Source organism: Panthera uncia (genome assembly GCF_023721935.1).
Source record: "Panthera uncia isolate 11264 chromosome B2 unlocalized genomic scaffold, Puncia_PCG_1.0 HiC_scaffold_24, whole genome shotgun sequence".
Taxonomy (NCBI): domain Eukaryota; kingdom Metazoa; phylum Chordata; class Mammalia; order Carnivora; family Felidae; genus Panthera; species Panthera uncia.
This window is the reverse complement of record NW_026057580.1, coordinates 20,707,337-20,721,950: the sequence shown is the minus strand read 5'-3', so window position 1 is coordinate 20,721,950 and position 14,614 is coordinate 20,707,337. Positions and strand designations below refer to the sequence as shown.

The following is a 14,614-nucleotide window of genomic DNA, read 5'->3' as shown; positions in this document are numbered from 1 at the left end:
AACGGGGGAGGGGCAGAGAGAGAGGGAGACACAGAATCGGAAACAGGCTCCAGGCTCCGAGCCATCAGCCCAGAGCCTGACGCGGGGCTCGAACTCACGGACCGCGAGATCGTGACCTGGCTGAAGTCGGACGCTTAACCGACTGCGCCACCCAGGCGCCCCAAGAAGTGAATATATTTAATATAATGTAATAATCATTAACTTTTCTGATTACAGACAATAACGTTTAGTGTAGAATTACTTGTAATTGCTAAATAATTAAGACAATCTGTGTGCCGATCAGTAAGAGGCTGGCTAAATTAATTATCGCTTAGCTGTATTCTAGAATTTGTATATACTGAGGAAGGATAACTGTTCTGTGTTATGGAATGAAAAAAACACAGATTTCAGAACAGGCTAAACTTATTATCCCAAAAGAGAAAGAAAACTTTGCATTTCCTTTTTCTTAACCGACCAGCCAACCAACTGGACTTGGTGTGGGTGCAGGCTATAGGAGAGGCACTGTCTTTGCTGTCCCTCTCCCCAGTCTTTCCAACAGTGTGCTGTGGAGGAGTGCTCTGCTCGGAATTCACTGTTCTTATCATACTTCCCCTGTAAAAGTAAGGTCCCAGTTCTGTATTGTTCCGCACCTGTTTAACCCTGTTGATGTTACATGCACGTGTCTTTGTGTAGTAATGAGCTTTTGCTTTTGTGTATCAGTTGGTTCCTGCTCTACAAGTTCTAGTGGACTGACTGGAAACTATATCCCCTCCTTTCTAAAAAAAGAAGTTGGTTCTGCTATGCAGAGGGTACACTTGGCACCTATTCCAGACCCTTCCCCTGGTAAGTTCTATTTCAGATCATTCATGACTCAATGCAGCAGGTGGTTATGGAGTAGCTGCTTTGTGCCAGGCCCGGTGTCTGCTGCCATGGTGCCAGGATCCACCAGTGAAGGAGACAGACAGGATGCCCTGTCCCATGAACTTGCACTCTACAAACAACCGAATCAGATGCTCACCAATGCTAGGGAGAAAAATAAAGTTAGGCAGGGTATAGGGAATGTGGAGGTTGGAGTGTGCATTTTTTTTTTTTTTTTTTTTTTGGAGAGAGAACATGAGCCGGGGAGAGGGGCAGAGGGGGGGAGAGAGACAGAGACAGAGGAGAGAGAGAGAATGTTAAGCAGACTCTATACTCAGGGGCTCAATCCACGACCCTGGGATCATGACCTGAGCCAAAATCAAGAGTCAGACTCTCAACCAGCTGAGCCACCCTGGCACCTCTGGAGTCTGTATTTTTTAAAGAGCATAGCCCAAAGAAGACCTCACCGCAAGGAGATGTGGAGTGAAGGTGTGAAAGAGGTGAGTGAGCCACCCAGTCAGTGAGGGTGAGACTGTCCCCAGCACGGGGTTCCTAGTGCACGGGCCTGGAGGCAGGAGAGCCCAGGCCTGTTCAAGCAAGAGCAAGGAGGCAGAGGACAGGGGTGACATGAATGATGGAGGAGAGTGAGCAAGAGAGAGGGGTGACAGGAGACCGGGTGGTATGAGGCCCTGCAGGCTACCGTAAGCGTTCTGTCATTCACCGTGAATGACATGGAATTGCCACTGGAGGGTCTCGAGCAGAGGCGTGGGATGATCGGACTTCCATCTTCCAGCCTCACTGCAGTGCTGGCTGTCACTAGACTGAAAGTGGGAAACAAGTTTGGAAGCAGGGAAGCAAACCGGCTGCTGCCATGATCCAGGCAAGGAATGGTGGGCCAGAGTGCTAGGAGCTGAGCTGGTCTGGCTCGGAGTACATATGGAAGGTAGAGCCAGGAGCATTTGCTGACCAATGACAAGTGGGATGTGAAAAAAAGGGAGGGGTCAGGATTGACACCAGTATTTTTGGCTTGACAACTATAGAGTGTTGTCGTCCTTGACTGAGAGAGGGAAGACTGTAAGACGCAGGCCAGTGCTTCTCTTGAACTCTCATTTTCCGGTATTTTGTCGCCAAGATGCACTTACTTGCTTTGTTTGCATGAGTCCCCACATCAGTCAGACCTGCCTTCCTCTCTATTGCAGGCTATTCTTCCCTGAAGGCCGTGAGACCTCATCCTGGGCGACCTTTTTTCCACACCCAGCCTAGAAGCACTCCCGGGTTGATGCCCCGGCCTCCGGCTGCCCAGCCAGTGCATGGCCGGACGGACTGGGCTTCTAAGTACGCGTCTCGGCGATGACTGTGCCGAAGCTTCTGGGGGTGCAGGAAAGCAGGACACGGTCCCTCCACCAACTGGTGTTCTGCTGGCAAGAAGCTTGCGGATGGTGTAAAAGCAAACCAACACTTTATAGTTGTTCTTCTGAATGAAGACATTTCAATATTCTTTAAAAAAATTTTTTTTAAATATTGATTTGAACGCAGTACCCTTTTTTTGTACAAAATTATTTTATTCTAAAACTGGGTCCCATTATTTTCTTAAACAGCGGCATTTTGTATATATGGATTATGTTTTAGCATTTTATACAGTCAACTTTGTAATGAACTTTTTAAAAATTAATTGACTTTCCTTTGGGGTTCCAGATAATATTTTATACAGATTTTTAAAAATTTAATAATATTGATGCAGTATTGCAACAGGGGTGCAATTTAAGGCTACATGATAGAGGGTTATTTACTCAATGCGTGCAGATATTTGTGAAGTGGTTAAATTTTAAATGTGGCACATTGGCACTTCAGGCTCTCTTGGACCAGTGTCAGCCCTAGAGAAATGATCTTCTGCTTTTCTCAATATCATGTTATTCGTTTGACTTTTTTGATACCACTGTGCTGTTCTGAAAGTACCATTATGCAGTTCATTTCATTTTGTGTTTCCCAAATGAAAGAACTCTTAAGTAAATATTTTTTGAAATGTTTACAACAACGCTTTATGGTGGTTGGAGATAAGCGAATGAAACCGAGCTTTACCACGCTAGGCCGTCATATTCTATTTTTCTTCTATTTTTGAAATCAAACTGTGTAAGTTCCCACAGAAGGGAAGCTTTTCAGGCCAACAGGTTTTTAACATAAAGGTTAACACAGTCAGTTAAACTTAGATCCCTGCCAGGATGCACGACCAAAAAGCTAAGTTTCAAAGCAGCAGAAGGGTTTTTTATTATAATAAGTGATCAGATTTTGCATTCAGCTTAGTTCTCCAGGCCTGGCTAGGAACAAACAATGAATAATCTTCTGTCCTAGCTAAACTCTCAGGGCACGTTGGGGAGCAGGAACTTACCTGGGAAGTCACGGTTACCATGATGTTAGTGTCCATAGCGTGCCACATTTGAACTCTTAACCCTTGTGTAGCTTCTTCACACAGTGGGAACTCTATTTGTTGGGCAGAGGCTGTTCCATTGAGAGGAATGTTTACAGCAATTTTGAAAATGACAAAGCTAGTTTGGAGACAGAAAAAGACAAAAGGTCCACTCTTCATCCATCTCTGTAGGGCATTGTGCCTCCACCCATGGTTACCTGAAAGGCAGGAGGGAAGGTCTTCGCCAGTGAACAAGATACAAACTCAATAGCACATTGACTCACATTCTGCCAAGCTACTCTTATTTGGTTCCAGGTTCCAACGTATAGCAAATTGAGCCACATGAAGTTGTCATTTCTGTAGGTTAAAAAGATACATTGCAGTGAATATTGGCACTTTGATTTGATTCAACCCAATAAGTTGGTAAATGACTGCTTTGACGTATTAGTAACGTGTTGCAGCCTGAACAAATTGCCATGGCTCCCGAAGAGCCCTAATCTAAATCACGGAGTAATTTTTGCTTTGGAGAATCTGGCTCAAAAATGTACTTGACCAAGCACTATGATCCCTAGGGGCACAAGAAAAGCACATGATGGATGTGGATTTGGTAGGTAATATTTTCTGTTCACAAACTGGCAGCAAAGCTTCAGAAAACAAATATGTATATGTAAGCACAACTTGAAGCTGAACTCACTTCTGTATTATATGCTCAATTCATTATCTAAAGCAACAGAAAGTGTGTTTTCAGAGATGAGTCCTTTACTGCAATTAATATTTATTTTCCCTTTCTGTATTATGTATAAAAAGTAAGTGAATCTGTAACCTGACCCAGCTTGCTGGAAAGCTGGTTTTAAATTGTACATACCTCTTAGAGAAGCTAATGGATTGTGAATATCATATGTGTGGCCCTCTAGCTTATGTTGAGGTCATTACATTTTTTAAATTAAAAAACCTAGTTACCTGGTTGTTACACATTATAAATTTGTTTTTCTAATACTTTTGTGGGCCCAAACTCAGAAAATATCTCCGTTTTCATCCTCTTACGTTTTCCTTTATTTGTGAGTAAACAACTCCTCTTAGGAAGCTGAACATGTTTATCCACGCGAAAGTTGAGCAGCAGATGTGCGGTTTAGAAAAACAGAAGACTGAAAAAGCAATGTGAATTCTAAAGAACTAGCAAAATCCTAGGAAGTTCTCTTTTTTTCCCCCTGAAATGGATAAAGGGCAGATGTGTATACAAGCTGTTTACTATAAAAGGGAATAGTGACCATTTTTTGGTAAGTGAAAATCACATGCTACCTGGTACATCTATTTTTTTTCACTGTACCTATTCGTGACTATACCTCATTTCCAGTCAGAAAGCTTTTTGGGATGTTAGGAAATGGTACAAGGACAGCTCTCACTCCAAGCCCAAAGGTCCAGTGATGGTGGTATGCCAAGGGGTACATGTGTAAACTGCAAGGCAAGCTTCCTGGGCATAAAAACTAATCTTGGTATGATTGTTCATCTGACAATAAAATTCCATTAATCACTAAGCACTCACCCAGCTTATGTATGATAGGGTTTAAGTAGGAATAAAATTGATTTTCAAACAGTTTTTTAGACACATCTCATATATAAAGCCTAAAGGACTATACACTTCTAACAAATTAACACTGTGTCATCTTCTGACGTTATCAAAAATTGAATAAAATCAAGGTAATGCCTAAGTACAAACACCAGTACCACTAGAGTTCATGGGCACCACCTTTTCTCATGAAGTAGCATTTCCCTACCATCAAGCCATTGTTTTGTGCCATTTAGGAGAGAAAAAGAGTGCAGCCTGTATGTTCCAGCTCAGTGTATGACCAAAAGCAATATGTTTATAAGAAAATGTTTGACATGCTAATTATTTTATATCATTTAAAGCATACTGTAGCAAATTGTTTGTTTAATATATGTGGTTAATTTTTAGAATGATTTTTACAATATCCAACCAAAGTACTGTATTTTATATAACTTATTGTGAGGACCTTCTCATGGAAACCATTCAGAAGACAAACTGGAGGCAAGCATCGCATTAATCTGTATTATCAGTTTCTTATGGACACTGTGCTAATGTGAATTTGAGATGACCCAAACAGTCTTCTGATCTCAGATATCTTAGTACTGATAGCAGTTTAGTCACCTGATTTGATTACAAGGGAATCACTGAGAATATATTTATTTATAAAGCAAATATTCATAATGATGAGAAGATAGAAGGACAGAAAACCACTGAAACAAGCCCCTTCCGAAATAAAATGTTGCTTTTTGAATAGTTTGTCCTAAAGTGTTTAAAAATGTTAACTTTATGTAAGGAAAATTCTCCAAATAAAGTTACAGTTTAAGAAAAAAAAAATGATTGTTCTGTTTTTATTTTCGTTATTCTTCCATCAAAGGATAACATTAGGGGGCGCCTGGGTGGCTCAGTCATTTGAGCGTCCCACTCTTGATTTTGGCTCAGGTCATGATCCCAGGGTCAGGAGATTGAGCCCCAAATCGGGCTCTGCACGGAGCTTGGAGCCTGCTTGGGATTCTCTCTCTTGCTCTCTCTCTACCCCTCCCCGGCTTCTAAAATTGAAAAAAAAAAAAAAAAAAAAAAGATAAGTGTTTCCTAATGTGGAATTTTGACATTTTATAACTTCTCCTTAATGCTTAGCGCAGTGTTCCTGCCATGAAATTGGAAGCATACGCTTAGAGCAGCAGTGTGCAGAGTTATCCTGCAATCTGGAGACTTTCATTTTTGTATTTATTTTTTTGGAGACTTTTTTAAATTTAGCATTTAGCAAGTTAGTGAGTAGGAATATATATATATATATATAAAAAGGAGGTGGGAACAATTTCTTGTTGCCGATTTTGTCATTCAGCATGATTAATATTTACCTTGTATGATTTTAGCTTTTCACAGCATACTCCTATGTACAATATAAACCTTCCAGAGAAACTCATCACTTTGTGAATTACGTACCAGATTCCACTGGGAATTCATTTCCCAAACACTCTTTGAATCCTTGAAAGAATTTTTTAAGAACGTGGTTTACAAAACATGAATTGCTGAATCCCAGAGCGTGCCCCTCCCATCAGAACACTGCTAACCAGTGGAGCTCAACTGACACTGAGCTCAGCTGGTCCATGCCCAGGCAAGAAGCTGAATCACAGCCCTATCTGCTGTGGACCATCTCCCAGCGCCATCTGCCCAGGAGGGCTGGCAATGACTCTTGGAGGCTGTGTGGCCCAGCAGCATCCAAGCTAAGAGGTGGCTGAATAGAGCTGATCCCCTACAAGAGCAAAGCCAGTATCAGGTGCAGAGTATTATGCTAGCACAGGCAGGGGGATTGATTCACAGCCAAGGCTGAGGGTAGCTCCTGGCTCCTCCTAACCTGAGAGCCAGTTTGGGGAAATTGTAGCCTGGAGCAGTCCCTCCCCCTCCCACCCAGGCACGAGAGCTGAGACCTGGCCCTACTAGCTGTAGAGAGTGTCTTCTGGCCCCATCTGACCATAAGGGCTGGCAAAAACACCTGGAAGCCAGCAGTACACAAGCCTAGAAGCAGACAGAGCCTACAGTTTGCAGAGCAAAGCCAGTGGACCTGTTTGGTCAGGGAACTGGGGTGTGGGTGGGCTTGAATTAAGACGACAATAAAGAGCTTTACCAGCTTTATTTGTTTTTTAATGTTTTTATTTATTTTTGAGACAGGGAGAGACAGAGCATGAACAGGGGAGGGGCAGAGAGAGGGAGACACAGAATCTGAAACAGGCTCCAGCCTCTGAGCTGTCTGCACAGAGCCCGAGGCGGGGCTTGAACTCACGGACCGCAAGATCATGACCTGAGCCGAAGTCGGCCGCTCAACTGACTGAGCCACCCAGGCACCCTGAGCTTTACCAGCTTTAGATGTGCTTCTCCTTGCTGTACCCAGGCAGGGAATCTGATTCATAGTTCTGCTCATCACTGAATACAGGCTTCAGGGTATCCAATGAGGGAACATAACCAGAGCACATACGGAGAACTGTGTCGCCCATTCAACAGTCCCACATATGGTGACACTTGAGCACAGAGCACAGCCATGGTTTTCTGCATCTGCAGAACAAAACCAATGGCCTTACTTAACCACAAAATTCAGTGCACATTCTGGCTTGATTTGGGTCCGCAAACAATGAGATATAGATCCTGGTTCTGTCCTGCTATCCTGCTAAGGCAAGGAAGTTAATTCATAGACACATCTATTACTGAATATAGTCCCCAGTCCTGACCATCTAGCAAGCCTCACCAGAGAAGTCAGGCAACTGCGGAGCCCATCCTACAGCCTCACTTAGGGAGGGAACCAAGCCAGCAGTCCTAGCCAACTGTTCACAGCCAGTGGCACATTCTCCCATCCCCATCCTCAGAACTTGAACAGTTGCCTCACCCAAAAATAGACCATAATAGTAGGCCTCTTCTGTCCAAAGACATTACCAGCAGATACACCCAGAAACCCAAACTGAGCTGACTGGTGAAGAACTGTCTCTCCTAAGGAAAATCTATAAAGTCTGGAAGAGGAGCCCCATTACTCAAATACACAGATACCAATGTAAGGAATCAAGGGTCCCAAAAAAGTCAAGTAAATATGAAACCACCAAAGGAAACTAATAAAGCTTCGAGTACTGACCCTAAGGAAATGGAAAACTATGAACTGTCCGATGAAGAATTCAGAATAATACTCTTAAGAAATTTTAGTGAACTCTAAGAAAACACAGACAACTAAACGAAATTAGGAAAACAATACATGAAAAATAATGAGAAGTTCAACAAGGAAATAGCAACCATCAAAAAAAAAAAAAGAAAAAAAAGAAAACCCACAAAAAAACCCCACCAAACCCTAGAAATCCTAGAGTTGAAAAATACAATAACTGAACTGAAGAATTCATCAGTTTCAAAAGTAGACTTGACCATGTAGAAGAATCAGCGACCTGGAGGATGAAACACTGGAAATAACCCAGTCAGAGGAGCAAAAGGAAAAAAAGAATGAAAGAGTGAAGAAAGCCTACCAGGATTATGGGACACCATGAGTTATGGGACACACTATGAAACAGTATTCATACTATGGGATTTCTAGAAGGAGAAGAGAAAGAGAAAGGGACAGAAAGTATATTTAAAGCAATAATGCTGGAAACTTCCCAAACCTGGGGAGAGAAGTAGACATCCAGATCCATTAAGACCAAAAGACTCTAAATAGGTTAAACCCAAAAAGGGCTACACCAAGACACATTATAATTAAATTGTCAAAAGTTAAAGACAAAGAATTAAAGAGAGGTTACATATGAGAGAACCCTGATAAGACTACTGGTGGATTTCTCAATAGAAATTCTTCAGGCTAGGAGAGAATGAGATGACATATCCAAAATATTGGAAGAAAATAACTGTCAGCCCCAAATTCTCTACTTAGGGAAGCTGTCCTTTGGAAATGAAGGGGGGGATAAAGACTTCGCCGAACAAACTAAAGCAGAGGGATTCATTATCATCAGACCTGCCTTATGAAGGAAGCTAAGATTTCTTTGAGTGAAAGTAAAAGAACCCTAATTAACATCATAAAAACATGAAAAGATAGCATAAATCTCACTGGTAATGATAAATATGTAGTCATAGTTAGATTCTGCTATATAATCATAGTGATGCATAATTCACATAAATCTCTAGTTTAAAAGTTAAAAACAAAAACAAATGTAATCAAAATAACCGTAACTGCAATAATCTGCTATTAGTCGCACAATATAAAAAAACATGTAAATTGGAACAACAATAACCTAAAATGTGAAGGGGGGAGAAAAGTACTAGTGTAAAGCTTAAAGATTCTATTAATTAGATAATAGATAATATCTATTAATTAGATAAGCACCCAACTCTTGATTTCAGCTAAGGTTATGATCTCACAGTTCGAACTGTGAGGTTGAGCTCTGCGTCAGGCTCTGGGCTGACCTCACAGAGTTGGCTTGGGATTCTCTCTCCTCTTTCTCTCTCCAAATAAATAAATAAACTCAGGAAAAAAAGAATTCTATTGGTTAGCTGTTATCGGCTTAAGATATGTAAGTTACCAGTTTGTGTAAGCTTCCTGGTAACCACAAGGGAAAATCCTGCTGTCATTCCACAAAAGAAAAAGATAAAGAAGTCAAAACATACTGATACCAAAGACATCAAAGCACAAAAACAGACAGCAGGATAAGAAACAAGGAATAATGGATCTATAAAACAATCTGAAAACAATGAACAAAATGGCAATTAGTAAGTCCTTAACTATCAATAGCTACTTTACTGTAGAGGGGATAAATTCTCCAGTTAAAGGAGACATAGCATGACTGAATGGGTAAACACACACACACACACACACACACACACACACACCCCAATTCAATAATACGCTGCCTGCAATAGACTTACTTCAGCCTTAAAGACACACAGAGGCTGAGAGTGAAGGGATGGAAAAAGACATTCCAAGTGAATGGTAACAACAATAAATGACAAAAATCAGAGGTAGCTACACTTATATCAGACAAAATGGACCTTGAACTAAAAATGGTAAAAAGAGAAAAAAGGTCATTATATAATAATAAAGGGGTCAATACATCAAGAAGATATAACAAATGTAAATATTTATGCACCCAGCATAGGAACACCTAAATATATAAGGCAAAAACTAATGTTGCACGATTCTTTACCACAATACCCTGGATTCATTGTCTTGCCACTTCGAAGAATGAAGAGGTGGACACAAAATGAGCAGCAGGCAAAAGTTTATTAGAGTATAAATTAGAAAGTAAGAATAGTAGGAAAGTTCTCTTTACAGAGAGGGGACACTAGAAAGTGAATGCCTGCTGACAATAAGCTAGGGTCCTTGTTTTATAAGGTTCTGGTCGTGCCCCACCCCCCATCCCTCCCCCTTGTTCCTTCTCAGGTTCCACCCTTATTGACCTTATAGTTCTAGGTGCTGGGTTGTCCATTCCTGATTGGCTCATTTCCATTGGTGGTCTATGCCATACTTAGGTCTTTTGTCAAATTCCTGAGGGAAACCTGAGGGGAAGTGGGTGGGTCTGTTACATTCTTAAGAGGAACCTTATGCTTGAGGGGGTTTGCTGTGGTCTGACATTCCCAGCATTGTTCCAAAATAGGTTTTTTTTCCCCACCCAGGGACCTCAGGCCCTATCCTTTCCCTCTCTGCCTATTTTATCCTATCTTTTCCTATCACTAACAAAGGTAAAAAGAGAAATAAACAGTATACAATAATAGTTGGGGACTTTAATACACCACTCTCAACAATGAGTAGATTATCCAGACAGAGAATCAATAAGGAAACAGTGGATTTGAATACTACTATAGACCAAATAGTCATATACAGAATGTTCTATCCAACAACAGCAGAATACACATTCTTCTCAAGTGCACATGGAACATTTTCTAGGATAGACCATATGTGAGGCCACCAAACAAGAAGTCTTAGCAAATTTAAGCAGACTGAAATCACACCAAGTATCTTCTCTGACCACAGTGGCATGAAACTAGAAACCGACAACAAGAGCAAAACTGGAAAATTCAAGAACACATGAAAAATAAACAACACTCTCCTAAACAACTAATGGATCAAAGGAGAAATTAAAGGAGAGATAAAAAAGATTCTTGAGACAAATGCAAATGAAAACCAGCATACTAGAACCTGTGGGATGCAGTATTAACGGTTCTAAGTGGGGAGTTCACAGCAATTAATGCCCATATTAAGATGCAAGAAAATCCCTAACAATTTAACTTTATGCCATCAGGAACTAGAAAAAGAAGAGCAAAAGCAAACTGAGCCCAAAGTTAGCAGAAGAAAGGAGATAATAAAGAGTAGGGCAGAAATAAATGAAATAAAATAAAAAACGATAGAAAATATTAACCAAACTAGGAGTTGGTTGTTTGAAAAGATGAACAAAATTGACAAACTACCTTGCTGTCTGTCAGGACAGGGTCTTGGTATCAGTCATTTACAGCTAAGGCTGAATGTAAGCCAATTGTTTCCCTCCTCCTGGAGTGTTTTACATATAAACCTTCTCTTAAACTGAGATTTAAAGCTCTATTATTTTAAAGCTCAGGGATTTTTGTTGAGGCACTTTTTTTAACCTGCAACTGAGTGGGTGGGCAAAGGGTTGAGGGCTGAGGATTTCCCCGGGCACTGAAAACAAATCAGGTAGGTAGATTCTACTATCTACCACCACACTATCTACTATGTTTAAGACTTTCCCAGAATGAGAGCGACTCCAAGGGTCTCTAAGAATAGAACAATTTCGGAGGCTTCCAAGTAATAAAATGACTTAAAGTCACCTGCTGTAGAGTGGCAGAATTACTATAACAGGACTCTTTATTTCTCCACCAGCCTGTGTCATCAGAGTCTTATGATACTGCTTTAGTTTCTCATTCAGGCAAATAAGAATGTTAGGATACTGTTATCCCTATTGTGTTAGGTTGGACTTATGAAGTTGTCATTTTGTAGGTTAGAAAAAAAAACCCATTAAACTATCAGCACTTTAGTATGTTTCAACTCATTAGAAATAAGGAAATGGAGATAAATGTTTGGTTTATCAACAAAGTTGAATAATACTTGTCCTGTCTAGTTCAGTTAAAGTGAATTCTTACAGAAAGATGGGTTAAAAAAATGAATAAAGAATGATTATTTTCAGCAGGGTTGGAAAATATGACTTCCTACCTATGTTAAACTGAGTCATGTCTGTGTTAAGTCAGAATTAGAAAGGTGAAATTGAACATACACTATTAGTCTTATTTGTGAGTGACTATTCTGACTCTTCTGGTGCTCAGCTGTTCTTGACTTGCTTATCTTCTTTATATACTTTCTCTGGATAAGCTCATCCTTTTGCTGCCAGCTGGACCCATCTCAGTCCTCTTGTCTGAGTCTTTGCTGGCTGATTCAAGTGTCTAATGGACATTTTCAGTTGAATGGCTTAGAGAAATGAAAGACAAATCACCTCATTATTTTCCCCGAGCCTTGTCCTCCTCTACTCTTTATGGAGCAGAAACCAAAGCATTGTTCATTCATTCATTCAATCATTTTTCCAATACATATTCTCTAAACACTTACTCTGGGCTAAGCATTATTCTAGAAGCAGGATATCCAAAAATGTATTTTTTAAAACTATGAAAATCCCTAACCTCATATAATTTGCACTCTATTAAGTCTACAAGTAGATAATAAAATATGTAAACAAAATACATGGTATGTTAGATGACAATAAATGTTATGAAAAATAGAGGAGGATGGAAAAGGAAATGTGTGTGCTTGGGCGGAGGGTGGGGGGATGCATCATTCTAGACTTTTTCTCTTCCTTCCCCTACTCCTTGTTATGATAGGATAAATAGGCAGAGAGGGAAAGGATTAGGGCCTGAGATCCCTGGGTGGGGAAAGACATATTTTGGAACAATGCTGGGAGTGTCAGACCACAGCAAACCCCCTCAGGCTTAAGGTTCCTCTTAAGAATGTAACAGACCCCACCTACTTCCCCTCAGGTTTCCCCTCGGAATTTGACGAAAGACCTAAATCTACAATGAAAACAACCCAATAGGGAATTGACAACCCAGCACCTAGAGATATCCAGCCAATAAGGGTAGAACCTGAGAAGGAACAGGGGGAAGAGATGGGGGCAGGGAGGGCACTACCAGAACCTTATAAAATAAGGATCCTTGCCTATAGTTGGTGGGCATTCATTTTCTAATGTCCCCTCTCTGTAAAGAGAGCTTTCCTACTTTCTTGCTTTCTGATTGTATACCCTAATAAACTTCTGCCTGCTGCTCATTTTGTGTCCTCCTCTTCATTCTTTGAAGTGGTGAAACAACAAATCCTGGGTTTTGAGGTAAAAAAAAAAAAAAAAATCCTGCAACACTGTGACTTGATTGTTAAGTCTGTTATCTTACACCTCAATATTGCACCCTTTTCTTAACCATAGTCTTCAAATGAATGGTACTACTTTAATACACACAGATATTTAGTAGGTTTCTCTCTACTTTGCACTGTCCCAATTTATTCTCCACGCTCCTGACAGAGAAATCTATTAAAAATAAAATCTGTGTTATTTGCTGTGGTTGTTCAGTGCCACAGGCCTCTCCAGGCAGGTACTTTCAAGAACCCCTCATGGGGGAAACCGATAATCAACATCTATAGTCGGAGAAATAGCTGAAATAGTTTTGAAGTCCTTTTGAAGGCATATATTTTAAACTGAGATCCATGTGAGTTCTGCCTTCTACTCTGTAATATAGCCTTGATGACTTTACTATGTTGTTTTAGTTTTAACTTATTTACCAGCCAAATCACTTTTGACTGGTAAAAAGTGACACGTGACACGTGACACGTCTACCCCAATGTTCTCCTTCCTCCCATCCAGGAAGGTGCTCTGTGTAGCCTGTGACTTAGAGTTACTGAAGTGAATGGTAAAGCTCGAGATGATAGTTGGGGTCAGGAAAGAAAGGGGGGAAAACACATATATGTATTTAGTATATATACACAAAATGAAATGAGAGAATTTAAGTTCTGTTTAATAATACATGGGTTCTGTTTAATAATAGTATGTTTATGTAATGCCTTTTGTTCTCTTGTAGGGTACTTTGCTTATTTTAAGAGCCTTCAAATATTAGCTATACCTATTATATGAATTTACAAGACGTTGCCCTTATTAAAAGTTTGTAGTTGCTATTTATTAAAATATTTGGTAGGGGTTGTCGTCTCAAAAGAAAGGCAGACTGCCACGTGCAGCGCCTCATTTGGATGTGTCTGGAGTCTTGGAAGCTTGACTACCCTACGTTCTCCTACAAATGGACCTTGAGAGCTTGTTTGGAGGTTCTAGCAGGGGAGCGCAGCTACTCGTATACCCTTGACCGAAGAACGGTCCTCCTCTATCGGGGAAGGTCGTCCTCTTCGACCGAGCGCGCAGCTTCGGGAGGGACGCACATGGAGCGGTGAGGGAGGAAGGGGACACCCGCCTAGCCAGCCAGATCAGCCGAATCAACCCTGGCGATCAATGGGGTGACAGATGTCGCAGCCAGATCGCCCTCACATCCGAAGCGCTAGGGGCGCGCACGAGCTATATAAACCTAAAGAGATTGTTAACTTTACGCATAGGCCGAGTCATTCTAATGGTACCGGGCCTCTAAAAGGATTTTTTAACTAAAGTCCTAATCTAACTAACATCTTAAAGTCTACTTAATTCCTCAAAACGCTAAAATTGGCGCTAACTGGCTCGAATTTGGACTATTTTCATATTATCCAGAATGCCTTGCAGATGGGTGGAGCATGCTAAACACTGCCGTCTCTATTGGTGAGACTTCCCAGCCTCGCCCACCGGAGC

General features: G+C 40.9%; 1 protein-coding gene across 2 annotated transcripts in view; it reads left to right on the top strand.

Moving 5' to 3' along the window:
- Nucleotides 1-4,500, top strand: part of CILK1 (ciliogenesis associated kinase 1) — a 58,396-nt gene extending 53,896 nt beyond the window's left edge. For both annotated transcript variants that reach the window (XM_049653806.1, XM_049653807.1), the window contains exons 13-14: nt 700-822; nt 2,037-4,500. In XM_049653806.1, coding sequence (XP_049509763.1) covers nt 700-822; nt 2,037-2,191 — 278 coding nt within the window. In that variant the 3' untranslated portion in view covers nt 2,192-4,500. The remainder of the gene's footprint in view (nt 1-699; nt 823-2,036) is intronic.
- Nucleotides 4,501-14,614: the final 10,114 nt, after the last annotated feature.